At 54.5% G+C, this 19708-nt stretch overlaps 9 protein-coding genes across 9 annotated transcripts; 5 read left to right on the forward strand and 4 right to left on the reverse strand.

The window, feature by feature from the left end:
* The first annotated feature begins 58 nt into the window (after positions 1 to 58).
* On the forward strand, positions 59 to 632 carry SETTUDRAFT_176709 (uncharacterized protein). Its single transcript, XM_008025972.1, has 2 exons — positions 59 to 355; positions 405 to 632. Exons 1-2 carry the CDS (start codon positions 122 to 124, stop codon positions 489 to 491), a joined length of 321 nt encoding a protein of 106 aa, XP_008024163.1. The 5' UTR covers positions 59 to 121; the 3' UTR covers positions 492 to 632.
* A 261-nt stretch (positions 633 to 893) lies between these two features.
* On the forward strand, positions 894 to 1685 carry SETTUDRAFT_38750 (uncharacterized protein; the record flags this gene model as incomplete). The annotated part of the gene is made up of 2 exons (XM_008025890.1): positions 894 to 1461; positions 1534 to 1685. 2 exons carry the CDS (start codon positions 894 to 896, stop codon positions 1683 to 1685), a joined length of 720 nt encoding a protein of 239 aa, XP_008024081.1.
* Positions 1686 to 3210: 1525 nt separating this feature from the next.
* On the reverse strand, positions 3211 to 4500 carry SETTUDRAFT_108206 (uncharacterized protein; the record flags this gene model as incomplete). Its single annotated transcript, XM_008025973.1, has 1 exon — positions 3211 to 4500. The coding sequence occupies one exon, from the start codon at positions 4498 to 4500 to the stop codon at positions 3211 to 3213; it is 1290 nt and encodes a 429-aa protein (XP_008024164.1).
* Positions 4501 to 4979: 479 nt separating this feature from the next.
* SETTUDRAFT_107868 (uncharacterized protein) lies at positions 4980 to 5969 on the reverse strand (the record flags this gene model as incomplete). Its single annotated transcript, XM_008025974.1, has 1 exon — positions 4980 to 5969. One exon carries the CDS (start codon positions 5967 to 5969, stop codon positions 4980 to 4982), a length of 990 nt encoding a protein of 329 aa, XP_008024165.1.
* Positions 5970 to 7922: 1953 nt separating this feature from the next.
* SETTUDRAFT_64942 (uncharacterized protein) lies at positions 7923 to 8984 on the forward strand (the record flags this gene model as incomplete). Its single annotated transcript, XM_008025952.1, has 1 exon — positions 7923 to 8984. A coding segment is annotated over one exon (1062 nt), but the record flags the coding sequence as incomplete, so codon positions are not given.
* A 580-nt stretch (positions 8985 to 9564) lies between these two features.
* SETTUDRAFT_38754 (uncharacterized protein) lies at positions 9565 to 11160 on the forward strand (the record flags this gene model as incomplete). Its single annotated transcript, XM_008025891.1, has 2 exons — positions 9565 to 10158; positions 10204 to 11160. 2 exons carry the CDS (start codon positions 9565 to 9567, stop codon positions 11158 to 11160), a joined length of 1551 nt encoding a protein of 516 aa, XP_008024082.1.
* Positions 11161 to 11399: 239 nt separating this feature from the next.
* Positions 11400 to 12611, forward strand: SETTUDRAFT_108225 (uncharacterized protein; the record flags this gene model as incomplete). Its single annotated transcript, XM_008025975.1, has 1 exon — positions 11400 to 12611. One exon carries the CDS (start codon positions 11400 to 11402, stop codon positions 12609 to 12611), a length of 1212 nt encoding a protein of 403 aa, XP_008024166.1.
* Positions 12612 to 13307: 696 nt separating this feature from the next.
* On the reverse strand, positions 13308 to 15613 carry SETTUDRAFT_46874 (uncharacterized protein). The gene is made up of 4 exons (XM_008025932.1): positions 15504 to 15613; positions 15232 to 15450; positions 14137 to 15177; positions 13308 to 14089 (listed from the first exon to the last, which is right to left on the reverse strand). The coding sequence occupies exons 1-4, from the start codon at positions 15528 to 15530 to the stop codon at positions 13475 to 13477; spliced, it is 1902 nt and encodes a 633-aa protein (XP_008024123.1). The 5' UTR covers positions 15531 to 15613; the 3' UTR covers positions 13308 to 13474.
* Positions 15614 to 17763: 2150 nt separating this feature from the next.
* SETTUDRAFT_46875 (uncharacterized protein) lies at positions 17764 to 18715 on the reverse strand (the record flags this gene model as incomplete). The annotated part of the gene is made up of 2 exons (XM_008025933.1): positions 17764 to 18392; positions 18578 to 18715. The coding sequence occupies 2 exons, from the start codon at positions 18713 to 18715 to the stop codon at positions 17829 to 17831; spliced, it is 702 nt and encodes a 233-aa protein (XP_008024124.1). The 3' UTR covers positions 17764 to 17828.
* Between the last annotated feature and the right edge of the window lie 993 nt (positions 18716 to 19708).

Consider the following 19708-nt stretch of genomic DNA (forward strand, 5'->3'; position numbering starts at 1 on the left):
GCCCTACACCATGGCGCCCCTTTCCCACCGCGACGAACTAAGCACATCGGCAATCAGTGCCATAATCACTCTGAGTATCATAGTCGTATGCGGCGCCTTCTGCGCCATTGTTTTTTGCGTCATGTGCAGACAGCAACGGCGACGTGCAAAGGCCGTACGCAAGCTGCAGGAAGAGTACAGCCCATTTATTGGACGCTATTATACTGTGCCAGCCGACCCGCAAAGCAATCCGACAGTGCCTCAATATCCCCAGGAGCCTCTTGTGCAACAGCACTACGATGGGCCTATGGAACTACAGGGGAGTGGTAGGCCTGTTCCTCAGGCTCCACAGCAGTTGGATGGATACGCTGTAGTGGTTTGTTTATTCAGTGTAAAGACTTGAAAACAGTGCTGACGTATTGCAGCCGACATTTGAGGAGAGCACACCAGTCGAACTACCCGCAAGCGCTCTCTACTCCAACGCAGATTCCAAGCGTGCAAGATACAAATGAGACATGCCTGGATGCATTCAATCGAGCCAACCTCTCAATCCACTTCAACCCCATTACATCGACAACATGATATCCCCATCTTCAGCACCATCAAGTCCTCAAGCTACCATTTGTCCCCACAAATTTCCCATGGCAACCAAGCCTGGCGTTTGCACCCCCACAAGTGAAGGGGAAATCTGAGGCCACACAAGCAGCTTTCACCACTTGTTCTCGGTGAAGGCCAGCGCCACCCCACACGACAAAACTCAAAACGAAATCTCCCGCCTGGCCGTCTTCTTCTCCTCTCCGTATCCTCTCTGCCCCGCACCAAGACGCCTTCGAATCGAACCTCTCAGCCAGAACCGCGACGGAACCAGCCTCACACCAGGGACCAATTGGTGTTTCCTCAAGAGCACTTCTAACATGGATCTCATAGATGCCAATGGCGGCGAGCCAGTTCCCTTCGCCGGCCGTGTGATGGGCCCGCTGGTGCTTGAAGGCTACTCACGACGCCGTGAAGAAGCGCCAGCAAACCCGCCCACCGTCACCAACGACCAGCCAGCTTTCCTCATGGGCCCCTTGGTACTTGATGGCTATTCACGCCATAGAGAAGCATCACCCCCTCGTCAAGAAGTATCAACACCTCGTCGAGAAGCGTCACCGCCCCTCGACAGGGAAATACCTTCACCCTGCTGTCGCTACTACCTCGACGAGAAGCCGCCCTACATTCTCTTTTCGCGGCTATCGCGCTGCAACAGATATCACGTGATGTCTCTCTACTGCCGCATCATCAGGTACTGGGACGTCATGTCGCCCGCGACGCCGTTCCCCGTCAACTTGCTGCCAGATCCGGATCCGCGTAACTGGGGCTCCGAGCTGCTGTCCAGGCTGCTGTGTCTCGCTGAGATGACGCGCTCGCGGTACCGAGTTGAGGGCGTTGACCGCATTTTCGAGCATATCATCATGAGGAACTGTCTTGCTTTGGACCATGGTGCGTTTGTTGTTGGTTTCAATCGATTGTTTGTGTAGAGAGGCAAGGGACTGACAGCTTGGATACAACTAGAGGTCGTTAGTGCGGACTTGATTCACGGCGATTTCGTCATCCGGCTCCCGGACGTCGAGTATGCCATCGACATGATGCGCACCAGGATCCATACTCTGCACCCGGGAGAGTTCAACTACCCGACAGTGCCGTTGGCGTGTGCGACGCGGTAGTGTATGTTTGGAACAAGGATTACAGGAGGTGTGAGACAGAATTGTAAGAAGATCAGGCCAGGATCGGAGGAGGAGGATTGGCGCAGACCTGATCCTGGAATCGAACAAAGGGCATGCCAAGGACATGTCGAAGTATGAATGCAAAGGCATCATCACGGGGGCGGAGGGGTAGTTGCTGGTATATTCCACGTGTTCGACGTCGCGCGCAGCGTGACTGAAAGGGAATCTTCATTGTACACACAGACAGACACAGTATACTTGTCTCAGACATGTGAACCCAGCAGCCCAAATATATCGCGACCAGCTCAGCAACGAGTAACGCACAAGTGTGGGAAAAGTACATCTCGCTGTAAAATTCACGATTGATTTGGTATATCATATCTTGCATGCCTTGATCCATCTTTCCAATAGACACATCTTCTCCACAGCAAAAGACCCACCGCACTCCATCCATCCATCCAATCCATTCAATCCCAGAGAAACCCCCAAAAATGGATGCACAACCACCACCACCAATCACAACAACCACAACCACCTCACCCTTCCTCACCATCCCCCTCCCCCTCCCCCTCCCCACATTCTCCTACATACCCTCAACGCACGTGAAGCTCAAAGCCGACAGCATCGCCATGGTACTGCTGTGTCTGCTACGCCACATGTGGATGTACATAGCCGGGTGGAAAGACGGGAAAGCGAAGACGGAGTCGAGCAAGACGCACAAGAAGAACAAGAAGAAGAAGAAGGAGGATGTGGGAGGAAGTCATGTGAGAAGAGTGGGACGAAGGGGGAAGGGGATGGGTAAGAAGAACAAGGGTGTGATTGTGGTCAGGGGACGGTATACACTTGTTCTGCGGTAGTATGTATTATCGTTATTATGTGAGTATGTCCAGATGCTGAAAGACGCACGATGCGAGACTAGGTATCCGTATCTGGGTATCTTTATTGTTTGTTTGTGATTTGTATACTGTGTGTTTTTGCTATGAATGGATGGGATGGATGGGATGGATGGATGGATGTGTGTGTGTGAGGAAGCACTAGCGATCATCTATCTGTGTTCTAAACGGCGATTTTTATGTCGCCTGATCTAATAGTCTAGGGACGAGCGTGGCAAAGGAATGGGTTGAAAGGCTGGTTATTGGGGTGTGTGAGAGTGCTGACGAGCTGCTGTGTGGAGCATGTGAGATGACAAGGTGTTTGGCGGTGGGGAATTTGTCGTGTTGTATCGCCTGTAACAATCCAAGTGTGAGACTTGTCTCCCTTGTAAAGACCCATAGACTCGTTGGGGCCTGGCCTGTGACAAAAGTCCCCCGCCGACGTTTGTCGCTTACGCTCGTTCGTCATCATCGAGTTACGTGGCTTCAAAGGTATTTACCAGGTATGCGTATGCCGAGCTGTCATTCTCGTTGTTGCCTCGGAGTTTTCTACTCGTGTTGCTTTTGTTCGCGTCCGGGGTATCAGGTTTTGCTTTTCGTAGCCTTGCATCTTTGGCGACACGTCATGTCTTGGTCCGAAATCTTCATCCAGCCTATTCGCTGTCCTCATCCGATTCATCATCCTCATCTGATCCATCTTCCCCATTTGATTCCTCGTCTCCATCAGATTCATCCTCGGATTCTTCGTCCAATGCCCCGATAATGTCTAATTGGAGCCCCGCTCCCTTGCACGCATCCTTGATCTCTCTCGACACTCCGTCGTCACCCTCGACTACTACCATCTTCTTCCAATTCCTAGCAACAATATCTTTCTGCTCAATGGTCGCCAGCAGGAGATCCGTTACTTCGGCATCGCTTCCTAGCTCGTTGAAAAACTCCAGTGTCTCCATGAGTGGCGGCAGTCCGACTGAGTGAAGACGCGGTTTCTTGGACGATTTGCCAAAGAGTTGGTAGTCCCAGTTTAGGCGCAAGGTCTTTAGTGCGGCAAAATCTCTCATTCGTAGTACCTTGCGTCCAGTAAGTGTTGGGTGGTCGATGGTGATACCCTTCAAAAACTCGGCTTGCGATTGTGCGGCCAGAATGTAGTCGCCAACATTGTCCGAACTCTCCTCCAACTCGGGCTCTGGCTCTTCGGTCTGCGTCATAACAAACTCTTCCAGTGCCTCAGGCAGTTCAAGGAGATCTCCAAGGGAATCATCGTTGATATCGCACTCGATCAGATGAAGTTGCTTCAGGGCTGTCTGGTGGGGCCGCTCAATGTGGTCAAAGCCCTTCTCGTCTAGCTTGGCTCGTCGGATAGTCAGAGACTCAAGAGTCGGGTGCGCAAAAATGTGTATGTTTTCGCGGAGGTCCCAGTATGCATCGTTGGCGCATTGGTAGAATAACGAGCACGTCTTCAAGCAGGTGAGATCGAAGGGGCCGTTGAACAGGGTACCGATGCCATGCAGCAGCACGTCTGGTACGGAAATATCCAACTTTTCCAAATTTGACATGATGGACAGGGTTCGCGAAAGGCTGTCTGAGCGCTTGGGGTCGAGATACGAGCCATGGACTGGCGCATCGAGAGCCAGCTCTGATAGCTCCGAGGAGGGATAGGCGAGCTTGACTTCGACAATGGCAGAGCCACGACGCGGGCGGCGGCTCAGCGACTCGCTAAAGGTAAGATGGAATTCGGGCGTCTCGAAAAGAATGCTCTTGTACAGGACGGCGTCACTCAGGCGGTGGCATTTCTTGTTGACGCGCGACACGTTGCAGAGGTCGCGCCTGGCATTGTGGCCAACCGCCTCGAAGATGTGGAGCAGCAGTTCATCGGGCAAGTTACTCAACCGATCGCAGGGAGCGGTAGCGCCTCCGCTGTCGCCGTTAGTCAAATTGCCTGACATTGGTGTGGAATCAATGCTGGGGAGAGTCAAGGGCGTGTAGCAGAGCGGTACTTGGAGGATTCAAGCCGCGAACACGTGGAGATGGCCTGACTAGGTGGGATGCGGGGAAAGACTACGTGTGGAGCCGCTAACCTACAGCCAGCGCGATAGGAACATCCAAGGGAATTCGAGCCGTCTCTGAATGGGTTCGGGGGTTACTGGGTTGTGGCGAGCGTGAAAAAAATGGTAGAGGGTAGGTGACATGTGTGACAGAGCGGAAGGGGAGGGCGGGCGGTTTCAGCCGCCACACGTGGCTCGGTAGCCATGACCTCATCCCGAACATGCAGCGTCTCAGCCCACCAAGGCCACACACAATTGATACTGGACATGTGCAGACATGATGATTATGATTGCAGTTTGTTCATATAGACTATTCTATTCGTTTGTATTTGAAAAACAGAATATCCTCAGCCACCAACTGTCACTGACCAAGGCTCAGCCTAGTCCCAGGGGCACATGTCAGCGACATGGCCCACCTCCAAGCCAAACCTCCTTGCCTTCCTACACTTGTAGCACCCCCTTGCAACCATCAGCTTCACACACCGTGTACGTCGATGCTGTTCTGATCCACAGCACGTACAGTAGAGCTCGTTGCCCCACTCGGGAACATGGCACTGACTGTGCAGCATCACGACATTGACAACCGACCGCATAGTCTCTCTCGCAAGTAGCATCTTGGGCCGCATCACCATCTGCACAGCCGCAATGAGCGCATACGCAAGGGAATCGGAAGAACTGCATCCAAAGGGGCACTCGATGCCGAAAGTGTTGAGTAGCTGGCGCAACGAGGAATCTTGGCCGCGCCACTCGAGGGCTTTCTCGCGGGCGATTTGGCGCGTGTTGATGGTCGCTACGACGTTCTCCCAGACCAAAGGCTCCGTCTGGAAAGTACGGGCTAGTAGCTGCTGCTGCGAGTCATCTGCGTTGAGGATGACAATGGGACGGGGACCAGGCGCTGGATATGCAGCGGCTGCAGGGCTGTTCTTGATATCCGGCAAAATGTCATCGATGGGCTGGTGCAGCAAGTCCTCCAGTATCTCCTTGATTTCTGACACCTCAACGTAACGAGTACGGCCGAAGCGGGTGAACTCGGAGTGCGAGGCACGGCCCAGCCGATTCACATAACGTGCATTGTCCTTGACGCATATGTGGTGGTATGAGATGTTGCGAAGGATGTTGAGGCTGTGTGCACCGGGTTCTTCAATCAAGCTCTGCGCATCTTTGCGTTTGACAGTGTGCGCGCCGATATCTAGCAGGTAGTACGGCTCTTGACGCAAGTGATCGCATTCCAGTGCAATGAGTAAGACGTGCTCGGCGAGCGCTGGTGCGTTGGGCTTGTCGAACCCTAGACAGTATTCGAGGATGTCTGTATGACTCATCCTGTTGAAGAATTGGGCGACTTCCTGCATACGTACCGAAGGCGGTGGCATGGGGAAAACGTTTGAGTCCTCATCCAACCACACGGGGCCATTTTGATTTAACACCGAACCCCCCTTTTTTGGTGTGAACTTGTTCTTCTTCTTTTCCGAGTTCTCTTTCAAGCCTCTAGCGTATGATTTGATTGAGCGGAGCAGGTCCATGTTGTGCTGCTGGTCCCACCAAGGATAGAGGAAGCTGGTGATCTTGCCGAAGAAGTTATCGGATGACTGCGATTGAATTCAACCACCTATTTCCGGTTGCATGAATCGATGGTACTCAATGAATAGGCCGGGAGAAAATGCATATGTATCCATCAGGGGCATCGTGTGATCGTTGTGAATGCTCAGAGACATCAGGAAGTTCGCGTAGTGAATGGAACGTGATCGCCACACGCATAACGAGCGCAGTGGGCGAGAAAGCGTAACTTCCTGGCACTCTGTGAACCTACACCGCAAGTTCTTTTCGCGCTGGATTCAAAAATCCATCTCCTGGAATTATTTTGTGTTGTGGGGGATACTCGGTTCCCTCGCGTCGGTGCAGCCTATCACCCATGGCCGAAAAGTCAGCTAGGGTCATATCTTGGTATCCTCTACCTATATTGTACATAGAGCTCCACGTTTGCAACATTCTTGAACGTGGCTGGATTTTGTCTTTAATGGCCTCGTGTGATTGATTCCCTCTGACATGTATGTCTCCAAAAGGCATTTATTCGACTGCTCCCACGAATCAGTCTTGATCATCTCGTAGACTTGTGCATCTGGTGTGCTTCATGGCGATTTCAAGCGGAGTAGGATATGAGCGGGCATTCGGAATTGTCTGGTCGATTTCCACACGCAAACCCAAGAGCCAATTGGTGCTTTCATGGTAGTCACTCCCCGTGGGTTGGGCGTTGGTTGCTGGTCTCTTCTCCAAGGGAAGCAAGCCCGACTGTCTATGAAATAGCAGCTGGTTCTTCGCGTATTTGATAAAGCACCGATTGAATTTCATGTTCGTAGGCACTATTACTCATCGTTTCCATCATATTGTGGCATCCAACTCGCGCGTAACATTCTGTGTAGGGTTGTTCCTGGCAATTGCGACTCTGGAAATCCTACCGCTATGTTGGAATTGCGAATAAAAATTGCCAAGTACCGTGGTATTGTCCTAGAGGATTTGGAGCTGGTGCCTTGAGGCCGCTTCATTGCCAAGGGGAGCGCAGTATAAAAGGAACGAAGGCCCGCTCATGGAGCAGAGGAGCAGAGACCCTGGAGGCCAATACTGTGTCACTCCAAACCCGTAAGTCTTATACCTCTTTTCTGTCCGAATCACCTGTTGGTAGCCCCAGCTGATTGCTTCCGCTCCTGGACATCCGCAGACGCTTGAGCTTTCACCTTCACCATCACCCTGCGCTGCGGGCTTGCGTTTGCTTAACCGATTTGGTCTTCACTTTTTTCTAGAACCTGCCAACGTTATTTGCTCATATTCTTACGCTGACCTTTGAAAAAGCTTCTCAGTTCCAGTTGCCTTTTCTCCAACCCAATTTGCAAGCTAGGTCCAGGTCAGTATAACGACGGGATGATATGCAACTCTCTTTCTTGGACGAATCTAACATTCGCAACAGATTTTGCATAGAGAGATCTACTCGGTCAGTATACCGGCGCATCATATCCTGCTCTCCTTTTGTCGGCTGTTTTCGAGACGAATCTAAACCTGCCGCAGATTTTATATTATGCAATATGTCTGATAATCTTGAATACATGCCTTTTCTGCTGGCAATTCCAGCTCCAGCCCCAGATCGTACGCCAGCTCGTACGCCAGCTCGTACGCCAGCTCGTACGCCAGCTCGAGCTCGTACTCGTACTCCTGCCCCCACTCCAGTTGCAGTACCAGCTCCCACTCCAGCTGCAGCACCAGCACCAGCACCGGCGCCCGCTCCAGCGCCCGCTCCAGCTCCTGTCCAGGATAAACGGGACCGTATCATCATCGCCCTCGAAGGTTGCTTCAAGAAAGCAACAGACCTTGACGTCTTTCACCATTGCATTGGAGGTAACCGCATCCCCGATATTCCTGATTTTGCGGAGGAGGCAGCGAGGCACATTATTTTGGTGTGCTTGGATTGTGAGCATTGGTCGAACAACACGGATGAGACGACGGAGGTTGGCATCGCAACATTTAGACAGCAAGACATATTACGGCTTAGGGAAAAGGGCGACTTGGGTCCCCGTGGTGAGCGTCTGATGCAGCAGGTCAAGTTCTACCTGTTGCGCTTGATCGAGACATCACACCTCCCAAACGGAAACCCACACTCGCGTGGAGTAGACGGCAATCGGTTTGGCCAAGGGCGCTTTGTCACCTTCGCGGAAGCACGCCAGATCATGCACGATTTGTTTGTGCAGCCCATCAAGGACGTTCCCGGTTTGACAGGAAACCATCCCATCGTGGTCCTGGGCCACGATGTCGGCCACGACAAGAACAACCTCAAGCACAAAGCGATAGCGTTCGACATGGATCCGATTGGCACGGTGATCCGGTACATCGACACACAGGTACTTGCGCGCGACAAGATGTTCTGGATTGGTAAGCACAACGAGCAAATCGGATTGCGGCAACTCGTCGGTCATCTGTGGTTCGAGCATAGTGATCCCCACACTGCGGCTAACGACGCGGGTCGCACTCTGATCGCCGCCTTTCAGATAGCGCTCCACGGGCATGCATGCACACGCCACGCAAAGCCCATGGTAGAAGTAGCTGAAGATCTCGAGGAGTACAGCGTCGCCAACTTTACGCCCATCGGAGGCGTCGCAGAGTACTGTTGGAGATGCGGCAAGGCGGGACATATGAAGGCAGCCTGTACAGCAAAAGACCTTCACTGCGACGAGTGCGAGGAGAACGAGTGCGAACTGGAGCCTGGTGAGGAGCACATCACGGCACACTGCCTTTGCATTGCTCAAGCAAAGGCAAACCTGAGGCGCGAGAAGGATGCAGAGGCGCGAGCTGTTAAAAAGGCACAACCAAAGCCGCCCACGCGTAGTCGAGGCGGTCGTCCTTCTCTTCCGTCTGTTCCAGCTGTGCCTGCGAAGCAGTCGGGCGGTCGGGGCTCCACCGCCACCACGCGTGGAGGACACACTACCAACGGCAGCAACAGGGGAGGACTGAGTAATGGCGCGGCTGGTCGTGGTTCACGTGGTGGCGATGGGTCACACGGTGAATCCGAGGACTCTTCGGAGCAGGGGGCTTAGCGTTGCATCGGGGTTGGTGGGCTAGGTGTAGCGGGGAGGAGCTATGCGGCCTTGCAGAGGGTAGACGGGCGAGGTGGCGTACACTGAGGGCGTTGGCTTAGTCTAATTGGAATACATGGTTTGGTGCTCTGGACGATGAAGTGCTGGCTGCAGGGACTGTGATGGGTGAAGTGGGTGAAGTGGGTGAAGTGGTCAAGTAGCCAAGTGATGCTGACTAACAAGAGTCGTCGCGGCAGCTGCGTCATCGGGGTTTTCGGCGGCGCAGCCCCCGTCGGTTCCTTACTGCAACAGCCACCATGTAGGCGACACTTCACGCCTCGACGTCGTCTTCGCGCGGGACCGCGGATGATTTGCGAGCAGACACCAGAACCACACGCCTGCTGCCATCATGATCGACCACACGATCCCAAAGTACCTGTTCATCCAGACGTGCATCTTGGGCCTGCGCGCCATTACGCCCTTTAGCATCTTCTGGGTGTCTTTCAGCATCGCCGAGCCCCCTCACAACGCCTTCCGCCGCTTTCTGCTCGTGTGGAGCTCCGTCGAGACGGCCTTTTGGCTGCTGGTCTACGTGCCCCGCAAGCGCTCGCTGCAGGCCTCGGCGCAACATCCCCCGCCCCTCCCCCACGAGGAGAGAAAAGAGCTGTTCTGGCGGTGCTGGGACAAGATCCCCCACCCCGAGTACTATGTCAGCAGATGGTTCCTGGGCGCGCGGCCTGGCGAGGTGCGGCGCGAGAATGTGCGCGACTTCTTCGCGTGGGCGTTGTTGAATCGCGGCAGCGAAAGCGATGATGAGCGTATGAAGAGGAGACTGGCACATCCCGAACAGAGCCAGGCAGAGGACGACGAGCTGAACGAATATGCCGACGGGATAGAGACGATGCTGGGGAGGAAGTTGATGCCCGGCATGGGGAGTGCAAAGAGCCTGCGCCCGACCATTGACCAGGTCAACATGGCGCACCGGCCCTTTTTGTGGTATATGGTATGTGTGCTGCCTGGTACATGGATGCAATGCTGACCGTGTCAGATTGTAATGCTGGTAGATAGCATCACCGCCATTCGCCTGCGCTGCGCCGGCTTCATGCTCTTTCGCACCCACATGCGCTCCGCGCTGGCCATATTTCCGCCGCGCCTCGCCAGCCTGACTACACGCAACCTCTCAGTCGCCTCAAGCCTGAGCTACTGGTACAGGCCCCATACATCGTCGACGCGCCTGCCCGTGCTCTTCATACATGGGATTGGCATCGGGCTGCACCCATATGTCGAGTTCCTCAAGGAGATCAACAAGCACGATCCTCTGGCCCCGCACGACGGTCAAGTGGGCGTCATTGCAATCGAGATTATGCCCGTTAGCTTCCGCATCGCCGAACCCATGCCCAGCAGAGACGAAATGTGCCGCCAGATCAACATGATCCTCGAGCGCCATGGCTTCGACAAAGTCGTTCTGGCCAGCCACTCGTATGGGTCCGTGATATCCACTCACCTTATCCAGAACCCGGCCACGGCCGCAAAGATTGGCCCCATGGTCCTCATTGACCCAGTCACATTCCTTCTGCACCTCCCGGACGTCGCATACAACTTCACAGCACGTCAGCCCCGCACAGCCAATGAGCATCAGCTATACTACTTTGCGTCAACCGACATGATGGTTGCATATACACTAGCGCGCCACTTCTTCTGGGCGCAGAACATTCTCTGGAAAGAGGACTTGCGGGGCCGCGACGTGACTGTAAGCCTCAGCGGCCGTGATCTCATTGTCGACAGTGAGACAGTAGCGAAGTACCTGCACAATGCAGACCTCAAAGGGGAGGATCGCAGCTGGAAAGACTTTGACTGGAAGGGACACGGCATAGAGACGTTGTGGTGGCCTACAGCGGACCATGCACAAGTATTCGAGAGGAAGGACGGTAGAGCAAAGCTTGTACAGGTGTTGAGGGAGTATGTGCAGCGCAAGGCTGAAGAGGGGGATGAAGATATTCAATAGACTGGGACGGTCTAGAATGCCAGGGACCTTCCACCCCACACTAGACTATAGTGACTTGTAACGTCCAAGACTTTCTGCAGGGCATCTGCGAACCCGTTTGGGGGCCCGTCCGGACCGTGTTGATCCAACTCGGCCCCACTAATTCCGAAAACGGTAGTATATACAACGGTCATGACTACACGCAACTTTGTGGTACTACTGCGTCATTCTGCTTTTCAGCCTATCACACAATACACATTATGCCAGACGGAAACTGGATTCTCGGTGACCTCTTCACCAAAGAGTACGGCCACCGCGGCAGTATACAGAAACTATGGGAGCAACGCTGGAAATTTCCCTGCACCAAAGGCGTCTATCCGTTTCACGACGGCAAATTCCAAGACTTTGAATCCATTTTCCAGCACCTCATCGACAACAACATCAACGATCCATATGACGACGCATACACGAATGCCTTTCTACCAACCGCCCAGCGGCTCGCCAAAGAGGCAGAGGACATGGAGAGCAAGGACAAGGAAGCCGCAAAGAAGCTATATCTCAACGCCAATGCCGTCTACCGACTCGCCCGCTTTCCCTACATTAGCACGGATCTCAAGAAGAAAGCCTTTGAGGAGCAAAAGAAGGTCTATCTCCAGGGTGCGCAGCTCTGGGAGCAGCCCATCGAGGAAGTCATAGTTCCCCACACGCACGCGTCCAACGGCGACGGCGACAAAATCCCGCTGTACATGCGGAAACCCGCTGGCCCAGGCCCGTTCCCCACCATTCTCCTCATGACAGGCCTCGACGGCCACCGCCCAGACAACACGGAGCGCACCCAGGAACACGTCAACCGCGGCTGGGCAACCGTCATCTGCGACATCCCCGGCACGACGGTCGATTGTCCAGCCAACAAGCGCGATGCACTCTCTCCGGACCGCCTCTTCAGCAGCATCCTCGCGTGGATCGCCGACACGCCTTCTCTCGACGCCGCCAAGGTGATTGCATGGGGCCTCAGCGCAGGCGGCTACTATGCCATCCGCGCCGCGCACACACACGCCACGCAGCTCCTCGGCAGCGTAGGCCACGGCGCGGGAACACACCACTACATTGGGCGCGAGTGGCTCTCGCAGCTCGCCAAGCACGAGTACCCCTTCGGTCTCGAAGTCGCCTACACGCAGAAATACGGCTACGCCTCCTTTTCCGAGCTGCAGGAAAAATGCCAGGACGACTTCAGTCTCATTTCTTCCACACAGCCCGGCGTGCCTGTCGTCGCCATGGGCCTGCAGAGTTGCAGGCTCTTGCTGATCAACGGCGTGCTGGACGGCTGCATGCCCGTCGAAGATAGCATGTTACTAGCGGAATACGGGCGGCCCAAGGAAATGCGCTTTGTAACTGGTCGTCCGCATATGGGGTACCCTGAGGCGAATGCGACTGTGTATCCGTGGTTGGAGGAGGTCATGGCCACGAGGTAGGTAGATACAATGCACGGCTAGTAATTAAGGGGGGATTGACGCATGTGTATTTAAGTCGGGAATGTGTGTGGCAAGTATAAGAAGAAATTACGTTATTTACTGTAACTAGTTGGAATAAATGTTGTTTGTGTGTGTGTGTGTGTGTGTGTGTGTGTGTTTTTTTTTTGTTCCACTACTTAGATGTATGTATATACCGCACGCACGTGAATTACACGCATACATACATGTATACATATATACATACATACATGCATACAAAAGAGCATATGTAGATATGTACGTATGTGAACCATTCTAGAAAACTCCAAACCGAAACAAAAGGGAGGAAGAAAGATAAGATGTAAGAAGAAGAAGAAAGGACAATGGGTTATTTGTGTATATATCGATTACGATTAATAGACAGGTAAACAGACAGACAGACAGGTAAACAGACAGGTAAACAGACAGATAGATAGATAGATAGATAGATCAACAAGCTAGGACTCGAATAGAATAGAATAGCAATACAAGTCATCCAGCACACATCTACCTGCGTCATGTACAAGTACCAGCAGCCCATGGACCAAATCAAGATACATAGCACGAACGACATGCTCACCCACAACACCGCAACAATCAGCACAAACATTTGCACATCAAAACCATGGGATGAAACACACACACACACACACACACACAAGTCAAGTTTAGACAGATGTGGAAATTTTTTTTTGATATTCAAAATCATTCGTCATTAATTATCCACTTCCAACACAATTCATCCACACATGACCATGACAACAACAATGACAAAAGGGGTGGGGTATATATCGTCATTTCGCGACAACACAAAGTATATGCAATGCAAACACAATCACACAACTTTACATCTTCTCAGCATGCGCAGTAGTAGTAGTAGTAGCAGCAGCACGACGCTCCTCGTTGATGCTCTGGCGGTGCTCGAGATCGGCGGCTTGCTCCTCGGTGCCAATGTGACCGGTAGGAAGCAAGTTGAGGGCGTCTTCCTGCTTGTCCATGCTGCGGTATACAAAGTGGAACATGATACCGGTGGCGAAGGAGATGATGGCGACACTGCCGTAGTTCCACGTGATGTGGGGGTCGGCGGTGAGCGGGGTGAAGGCCTGGGCGAGGGCAGCGGAAAAGGCCGTGGTGAAGAGCTGAACGGATTGGACGAGCGAACGCATGTTCTTGGGCGCCTTGGTGAAGGCGTACTCGAGGGTGGTGACCGAGGCGAAGATCTCAGAAATGGCAATCAGGACGTAGACTCCGGTAACGGCCCAGACGGAAATGTCCGTCTTGTAGTCGGGGTCGTGGGTCTCGTAGTAGCCAGAGGTCTTGTAGATGTAGTGCTGGAGGACGGCGGCCCAGACCATGGCAAAGGCACCGAGGATGAAACCAGCGGTGATCTTCTTGATGGGGGTGAAGCGGATGCCGCGCTTGCGGAGGAAGGGGTAGAAGACACTGTCCATGATGGGCACCTGAGACGGTTAGCAAGAATTGACGTGTTAGAAGGCGAGAAACTTACAATGATGATAATAGCAATGGGGTCAAGGTTGGACAGAATGTCGTTGGGGACACCACCGAGCTTCATGGTGGCGCACATCTGAGTCAGGTTGGAGTCCATCTGACGGTAGGCCAGCCAGAAGATGGGCACCCAGAAGAAGACGGAGCAAGCGCCGAAACCACGGGCAACCTCGCTGACCCAGGCGTCGTCAAAGTTGTACCAGCTGGGCTTGTTGGCACCCAGGGTGGACGGCTTGACAGAGTCCCACATGGTGCCCGAGTTCCAGTTCTTCCACGTCTTGACGGGGTTGACGCTCATGCCGTTCCCAAGAGCCTTGAACAGGAGCTTGAACGCAGGGCCCATGACGTTGCCGCTCGGGGGGCGGAGAATGTAGAACTTCTTGCAGAAGATGAGCACGGGCAGCGCAATGACGAACATGACGGTGGGAATCAGGTACGCGAGCCAAAAGCCCACGTATCTTTCAGCGTAAACCATGCTGATCTGGCCGACGAGGGCACCAATGTTGATGAAGAAGTAGAACCAGTTGTAAATGCGGGTGGTGGTGACGGCCGGGTCGACAATGACGCGCTTGGTGCCGCGGGTCTCGACACGCATCTTCTCCTGAGGAACCTGCTCGGCAATGAGGGGCGCAATGTTGGGCTTGAATGTTCCAGTTCCCAGACCCATGATGATGAGACCGAGAATGAAGACACCGAGCGAAGTGTTGGAGTGCTTGATGACCGAGGGAGCAGCCGAGGCGACGAGGATAAGGTGACCGATTTCAGCAACAAGGACCGAGTAGAGAATCGTCTTGAAGCGACCCAGGTACGTGTCGGCAATCCAGGCACCAAACAGCGGGCAGACGTAGACCCAGAAGGCGTTGAAGGTAGTCAGACTGAAGGCAACCTGCTTGCCCATGTTCAGGGCACCGGGCTGGGCCTCAGCATCGCTGGGGTGGAGAGCAGCGCCAGTGGGAGTGGTGAGCGGCTTAGCAATGAAGTTGGAGTAGACAGCGATAGTGCCATAGTAACTCATACGCTCGACCAATTCGACAAAGGCAATCTAGCGTTGGTTAGCATGGCTGTCCACGGGCAGTGGGCGCGGGCAATGTCTTACAGTGTAGATTTTCCACGGGATCTTGGCAGGGACACGGGGCAGAGTAGCGAGCTCCTCGTCGGTGGGGAAGTCATCTGCCTCTGAGAGGTAGGCCTCCTGGAGCGTGGCCTTGCCCTCGGAGTGAAGGTAGGCGGGCGCACCAGCAGTGTGAAGTTCGGGGTGGGCGCGCGTGGGGTCGCCTGAAGCGTCCACCATGGCAGGGTCCAAGCCTACAGCTTGCTGGGGGGAATGTTAGTATAATGGAATTGATTTGCTAGAGGGGGTGTACGCACGACTTCACCGGCGTCACCAACAGCCATGTTGACGGGGCAGTGTAAAACAAGGCGGAAGAGCAAGCCACGGACAGAGGGTTTCTGGAGAGGCTGCGAGGAAAGAGGTCGACGTCCCTGGGGAGAGAAAAAAAATCGACGAGCACGACCGAGGCCGTGTGTATTTAACAGAGCACGCAAACCATAGGCGCAGCGGCGTGCTCCATGAGGGAGGCAGCTCAATCAGGAAGGCGGGCACGCTGCAGCAGGGATGGGCGGCGCAATGTCGAGCTCAGGAATGCCCGCCTGAGGTTGCACGAGCCCAAGGCCATTTGCCTCGACGGATGGGACTCCCAAGAGGGAAATTGGCGCTTGCGTGATGGCTGGCCGACGAAGCTGTTTTTGCACCGCATCGCCGAGGCAGTTCGGTCTGCTCAAGCCTCGCCAAGTTGCTAACCACCACTGGCAAGCAGTAGCTCAAGAAGGCTTGCCCCGTCCAAGATAACAGTGTGCGGTGGCGCCCAGTGTTGGATGTCTTCGACTTGTCTCCTGCCTAACTGAGGCGACGGCTACCCCGCTACCACGTCCTCCAAGAAATGCCCAGCGCCGCTACTACGCCTCTCCAGATGGCTGGACGGGCCATGCTGCGATATCAGCCGCCATGCTGCTTGCGGAGGGGCGTCGCCGGGCCGTGTCCAACCAGCGTCGGCAGCGGGCCATATCTCTGCCCCCAGCTGGAGCCAGCCTTGCACGCCTGGGATAAGACAGGGCGAGAAAGCAACCGTCGAGCGGGGCCGCTCGCCATCGCTCTGGCCGGTGGACAAGACAAAATGGCGGGAGGCTTGGGGTCTTAGCCAGTACCGCCGAGCTGGCCAAGCACACCATCCGCGCTATAATTCGCCTGGCTATCGCAGGGGGGGGCCATGGACTCCACTGTTGTTCGTCGGGCGCCGCATTTTGGAATATTCTCTGGGTCCCCCCAAGACCTGGGCACTGGGAAAGTCGGCATGCGCGAGATGGGCGAGCCGCGGTGCTGATGGCGATGGCGTGAACAAGGAACGGGAGAGTGTGTCAGCACCCACCCAGAAGTGGAAGCACAAGCAGAAGCCCGCGCCGCTGATACAATGGGGTTGCAGCTTGCAGCTTACTGCAGACTAGGCCATGTCTTGGCAATGCACCGAATGGTGCGGGAGGGCGGTTTCGAGAATCTCGCGCTTACCCATGGCCAGCAGCGGGCACATGGGCGGCGTCATGAGCGTTGGCCGTGATAGAGCAAACGCTGGGGATTGGAAGAAGGTGGCCATGGCCAGGCCGCTTAGATTAAGTTTTGATTGAGGCCCTGGAGGCCGTCCAGACGTCAGTTGGCCAGGCAATTTCCTTATCGCCCGGCGGTGGAGAAGCAGCCGCCATAGTTGCTGTGAATGCAGACACAACCAACGGGCCCAACGGTCGAGGGTATATATCCAGCTGCGACGGAGCCGAGTGCGTCGATTGATGGCCATGGAAAGCGTCCTGCCACGACGATGGCAATCGAATCGCGTCGCTGGTAATGCACGACGCGCCACCAGCGTGCGACCACCAGCGCGCCTATTCGCAGCACCGCCCAATGAGCCGGCCGAGGCGCGAGTAACTGGATCCCATCGCCCGCTTCCCGAGACAGAGGTAACCAGCTAGTCGTATCCCAAAGCGAGGGCAGGGTAGTATTAGGCGCTGCGGGTACGGTGACGGCAACACACCATATCTCCAGCCCCGCCCCGCCCACTGCAAGTAGCGTTGCTTAGTTTTCGACGTCGACACACGCCCGTCACGCGCAAACGTACGGGGCGCCTGCACCACGGCGTATTGCCCGACGCGGCCATGGCTATCAATGCGGCACGACGTTGGAGGGTTCCCTTGGGATAGGCGTTCCATCCTGGATGCGGATGCGGTGGGTTTTGGATGGGCTGAGCCGTGGATGGGATGAGCGATGGATGCAGCTTGTGTTGGGGGCGTTGGATAAGCTTGTCTTGAGCGCCGCCACCAACGCAGCGGGCCGTCTAAAAATGTCAGTCGCTCTCTGCTAGGCGGAGCACGTGACCGCCATGAGGAACGCCCCTCCCTCTCCGACTGCCTGCCACTGCTCTCTCCCATCCAGCCTGCTGGTGCGACTGTCTCACTGCACTCTTCTCGAAAGACACGCTGCAGCGGTGGCATATTCGTCCAAGAAAACGAACCCATTACCTACAACCACTTACTTACACCACAGAGATGGACTAACTATCCCAGCAAGACGGGAAACCCCCGCAACAATCCAGCAACATGGAGACTTAACAACCCAGGCCACGTCCTGTGATAGGGTCAGAGACAATCTCACACCACCACCCTCCCCTTCTCCTGCAGCGCGCGCACCCTCTCAGGCGACACCACACTCAGCGCCATAGCCCCGCCCATGACAATCCCGAGCAGCAGCACCAGCATCAGATACAACGGCTCTGTTTCGCGCCTCGCGGGCCTCGCCTCCCTCCTCTCAGGCGCATACGGCCCGACCATCTTCTTCAGCGGCGCGATGGCATTTTTCTCAGCAAACTCGACGCCGCGCTTCATGGCCGGCAGCCCATCGATGCTGCGCTGGCTCTTCCACGCCCAGTACCGCTCCATGCTCTCGCCCTCGTCGCCCGCCAGATACTTCTTCTCCTTGTTGGCAAAGTGCTTGTCCAGCACGTCTCGGTGCGAGACAAAGTCGTAGAACGGGACCGAGAAGCCGCACGACGTGCCGCACTGGTGGATATCCACGACAATGATGCTGCGCGTGTGGAACTGCGTCTCGACTTTGTGCGCCGACACAAAGGACGTATATTCTGAAGTCCCGTTTTCCAGTGCGCGTCCTGTACCCCAGAGGCGGACGATCCTGGGGGGTCCGGTAAACGCCATGAACTACTCACTCATTAGCTTCTCTTGACGTGTCGACGACTTGTGCACTTGAATAGATGCACTGGGCTAAGTGGAACAGTACTTACCATGACGCAAATCCTTCCGTTCTCCTCCTCATTCAAATGCGCATATGTTTCCGCCCCGCTGCCCGTCAGATCCATGTACCAAAACGTGCGCTAGTCAATGACGCCAAAGTTCTGGCCTCCCTTGGGCGAAACGTTGATGTGGCCGTCGCTTGAGAGGGGGGCCGTGGCCACGCAGAACATGTGTTGGGCTTGGATCCATGGGATGAGGGATTCCGGTATGGTTTCGTAGAAGACGCCCATTGTTGTGGTGAGGGTGGTTGGGTGGGAGGTAGAAAAGGGGCGGGCGGGATAGAAGTAGAGAGGTGGTGAGGTAGAGATGGACGGCAGATGAACGGGAGGTAGGGCTGGAGGGCTGGAAGAAAACAGACAGGCCGGGATAGAGGTAGGAAGGATGCGATACCTCAGGACTCCTGAACGCGTTCCACAAAAGCAGTAGTAACAAGCTCGACTTTAACCCTCGAAGCCGTTATTAAATCCCCCCCCCCAAAAAAAACCGGTGAGATGAGTCAAACTCCCCACTCGTTTCGTCCTCTTGATATGTCCTTTCCTGTCTCTTCCCTCTTCAAACAATATATCCTTTTATGCAAACCCTTCGTCTCTTTTCCTGTTCCTGTTCCAATCTCTCCCTCTCTCTCTTCCTCAATTATTTTCTTTATTTCCTTCACTTTGCCTCCCTCTCCCCAAAAAAACCTGCCAGTTTGAGGATTCGGACACGCGCGAGTTGCTCAAACTCCGAGTACGAGTACGCAAAAAAAAAGGATGCGAGAAAGGAGCGCAGATCCGCGGCCGACAAGACAAGACAAGACAAGTCAGGCCAGGCCCAATCTGATGCCGACTGCCGTCACAAGCCACGTCAAGTATGTACTCGTGTGGAAAGCAGCGATGTTAAAGTTAGATTTTTTTTTCTTGTGAAATAAAGGGGGAAAAGCAAGAAGGAGGAGGAGGAGGATAAGTTGGGTGATGATGATGACGATGATGTGGATGATGATGTGAGGGAGAGGGTGAATGTCGGTGGGTGTGGGTAAAACCAGCAATGGGTACGGAGGTGCCTCACAAAAGTTTTGTCCTGCCAAGAATAATTTAGCCGAAATCTGGCCGCTCTCCTACACAACGCCTATCTCTCCCCTCTATATACTCATTACCACCTTGTAGCTCAATTATCTTTGGAATATGTATAAGAATACGCTCAATCCAATCTTGGATCTTAGCTTGTGGGAGATCTCTCCAGCAATT

This window comes from Exserohilum turcica, assembly GCF_000359705.1.
Source record: "Exserohilum turcica Et28A unplaced genomic scaffold SETTUscaffold_16, whole genome shotgun sequence".
Lineage (NCBI taxonomy): Eukaryota > Fungi > Ascomycota > Dothideomycetes > Pleosporales > Pleosporaceae > Exserohilum > Exserohilum turcicum.

Coding starts and splice junctions, on each gene's coding strand:
- SETTUDRAFT_176709 (XM_008025972.1), top strand. CDS start 122: ATGTGCAGACAGCAACGGCGACGTGCAAAGGCCGTACGCAAGCTGCAG. Junction 356..404: donor TGGATGGATACGCTGTAGTG/GTTTGTTTATTC, acceptor GACGTATTGCAG/CCGACATTTGAGGAGAGCAC.
- SETTUDRAFT_46874 (XM_008025932.1), bottom strand. CDS start 15,530: ATGGCTGTTGGTGACGCCGGTGAAGTC. Junction 15,451..15,503: donor TTGGTGACGCCGGTGAAGTC/GTGCGTACACCC, acceptor CATTCCCCCCAG/CAAGCTGTAGGCTTGGACCC. Junction 14,090..14,136: donor CCATTGCTATTATCATCATT/GTAAGTTTCTCG, acceptor TAACCGTCTCAG/GTGCCCATCATGGACAGTGT.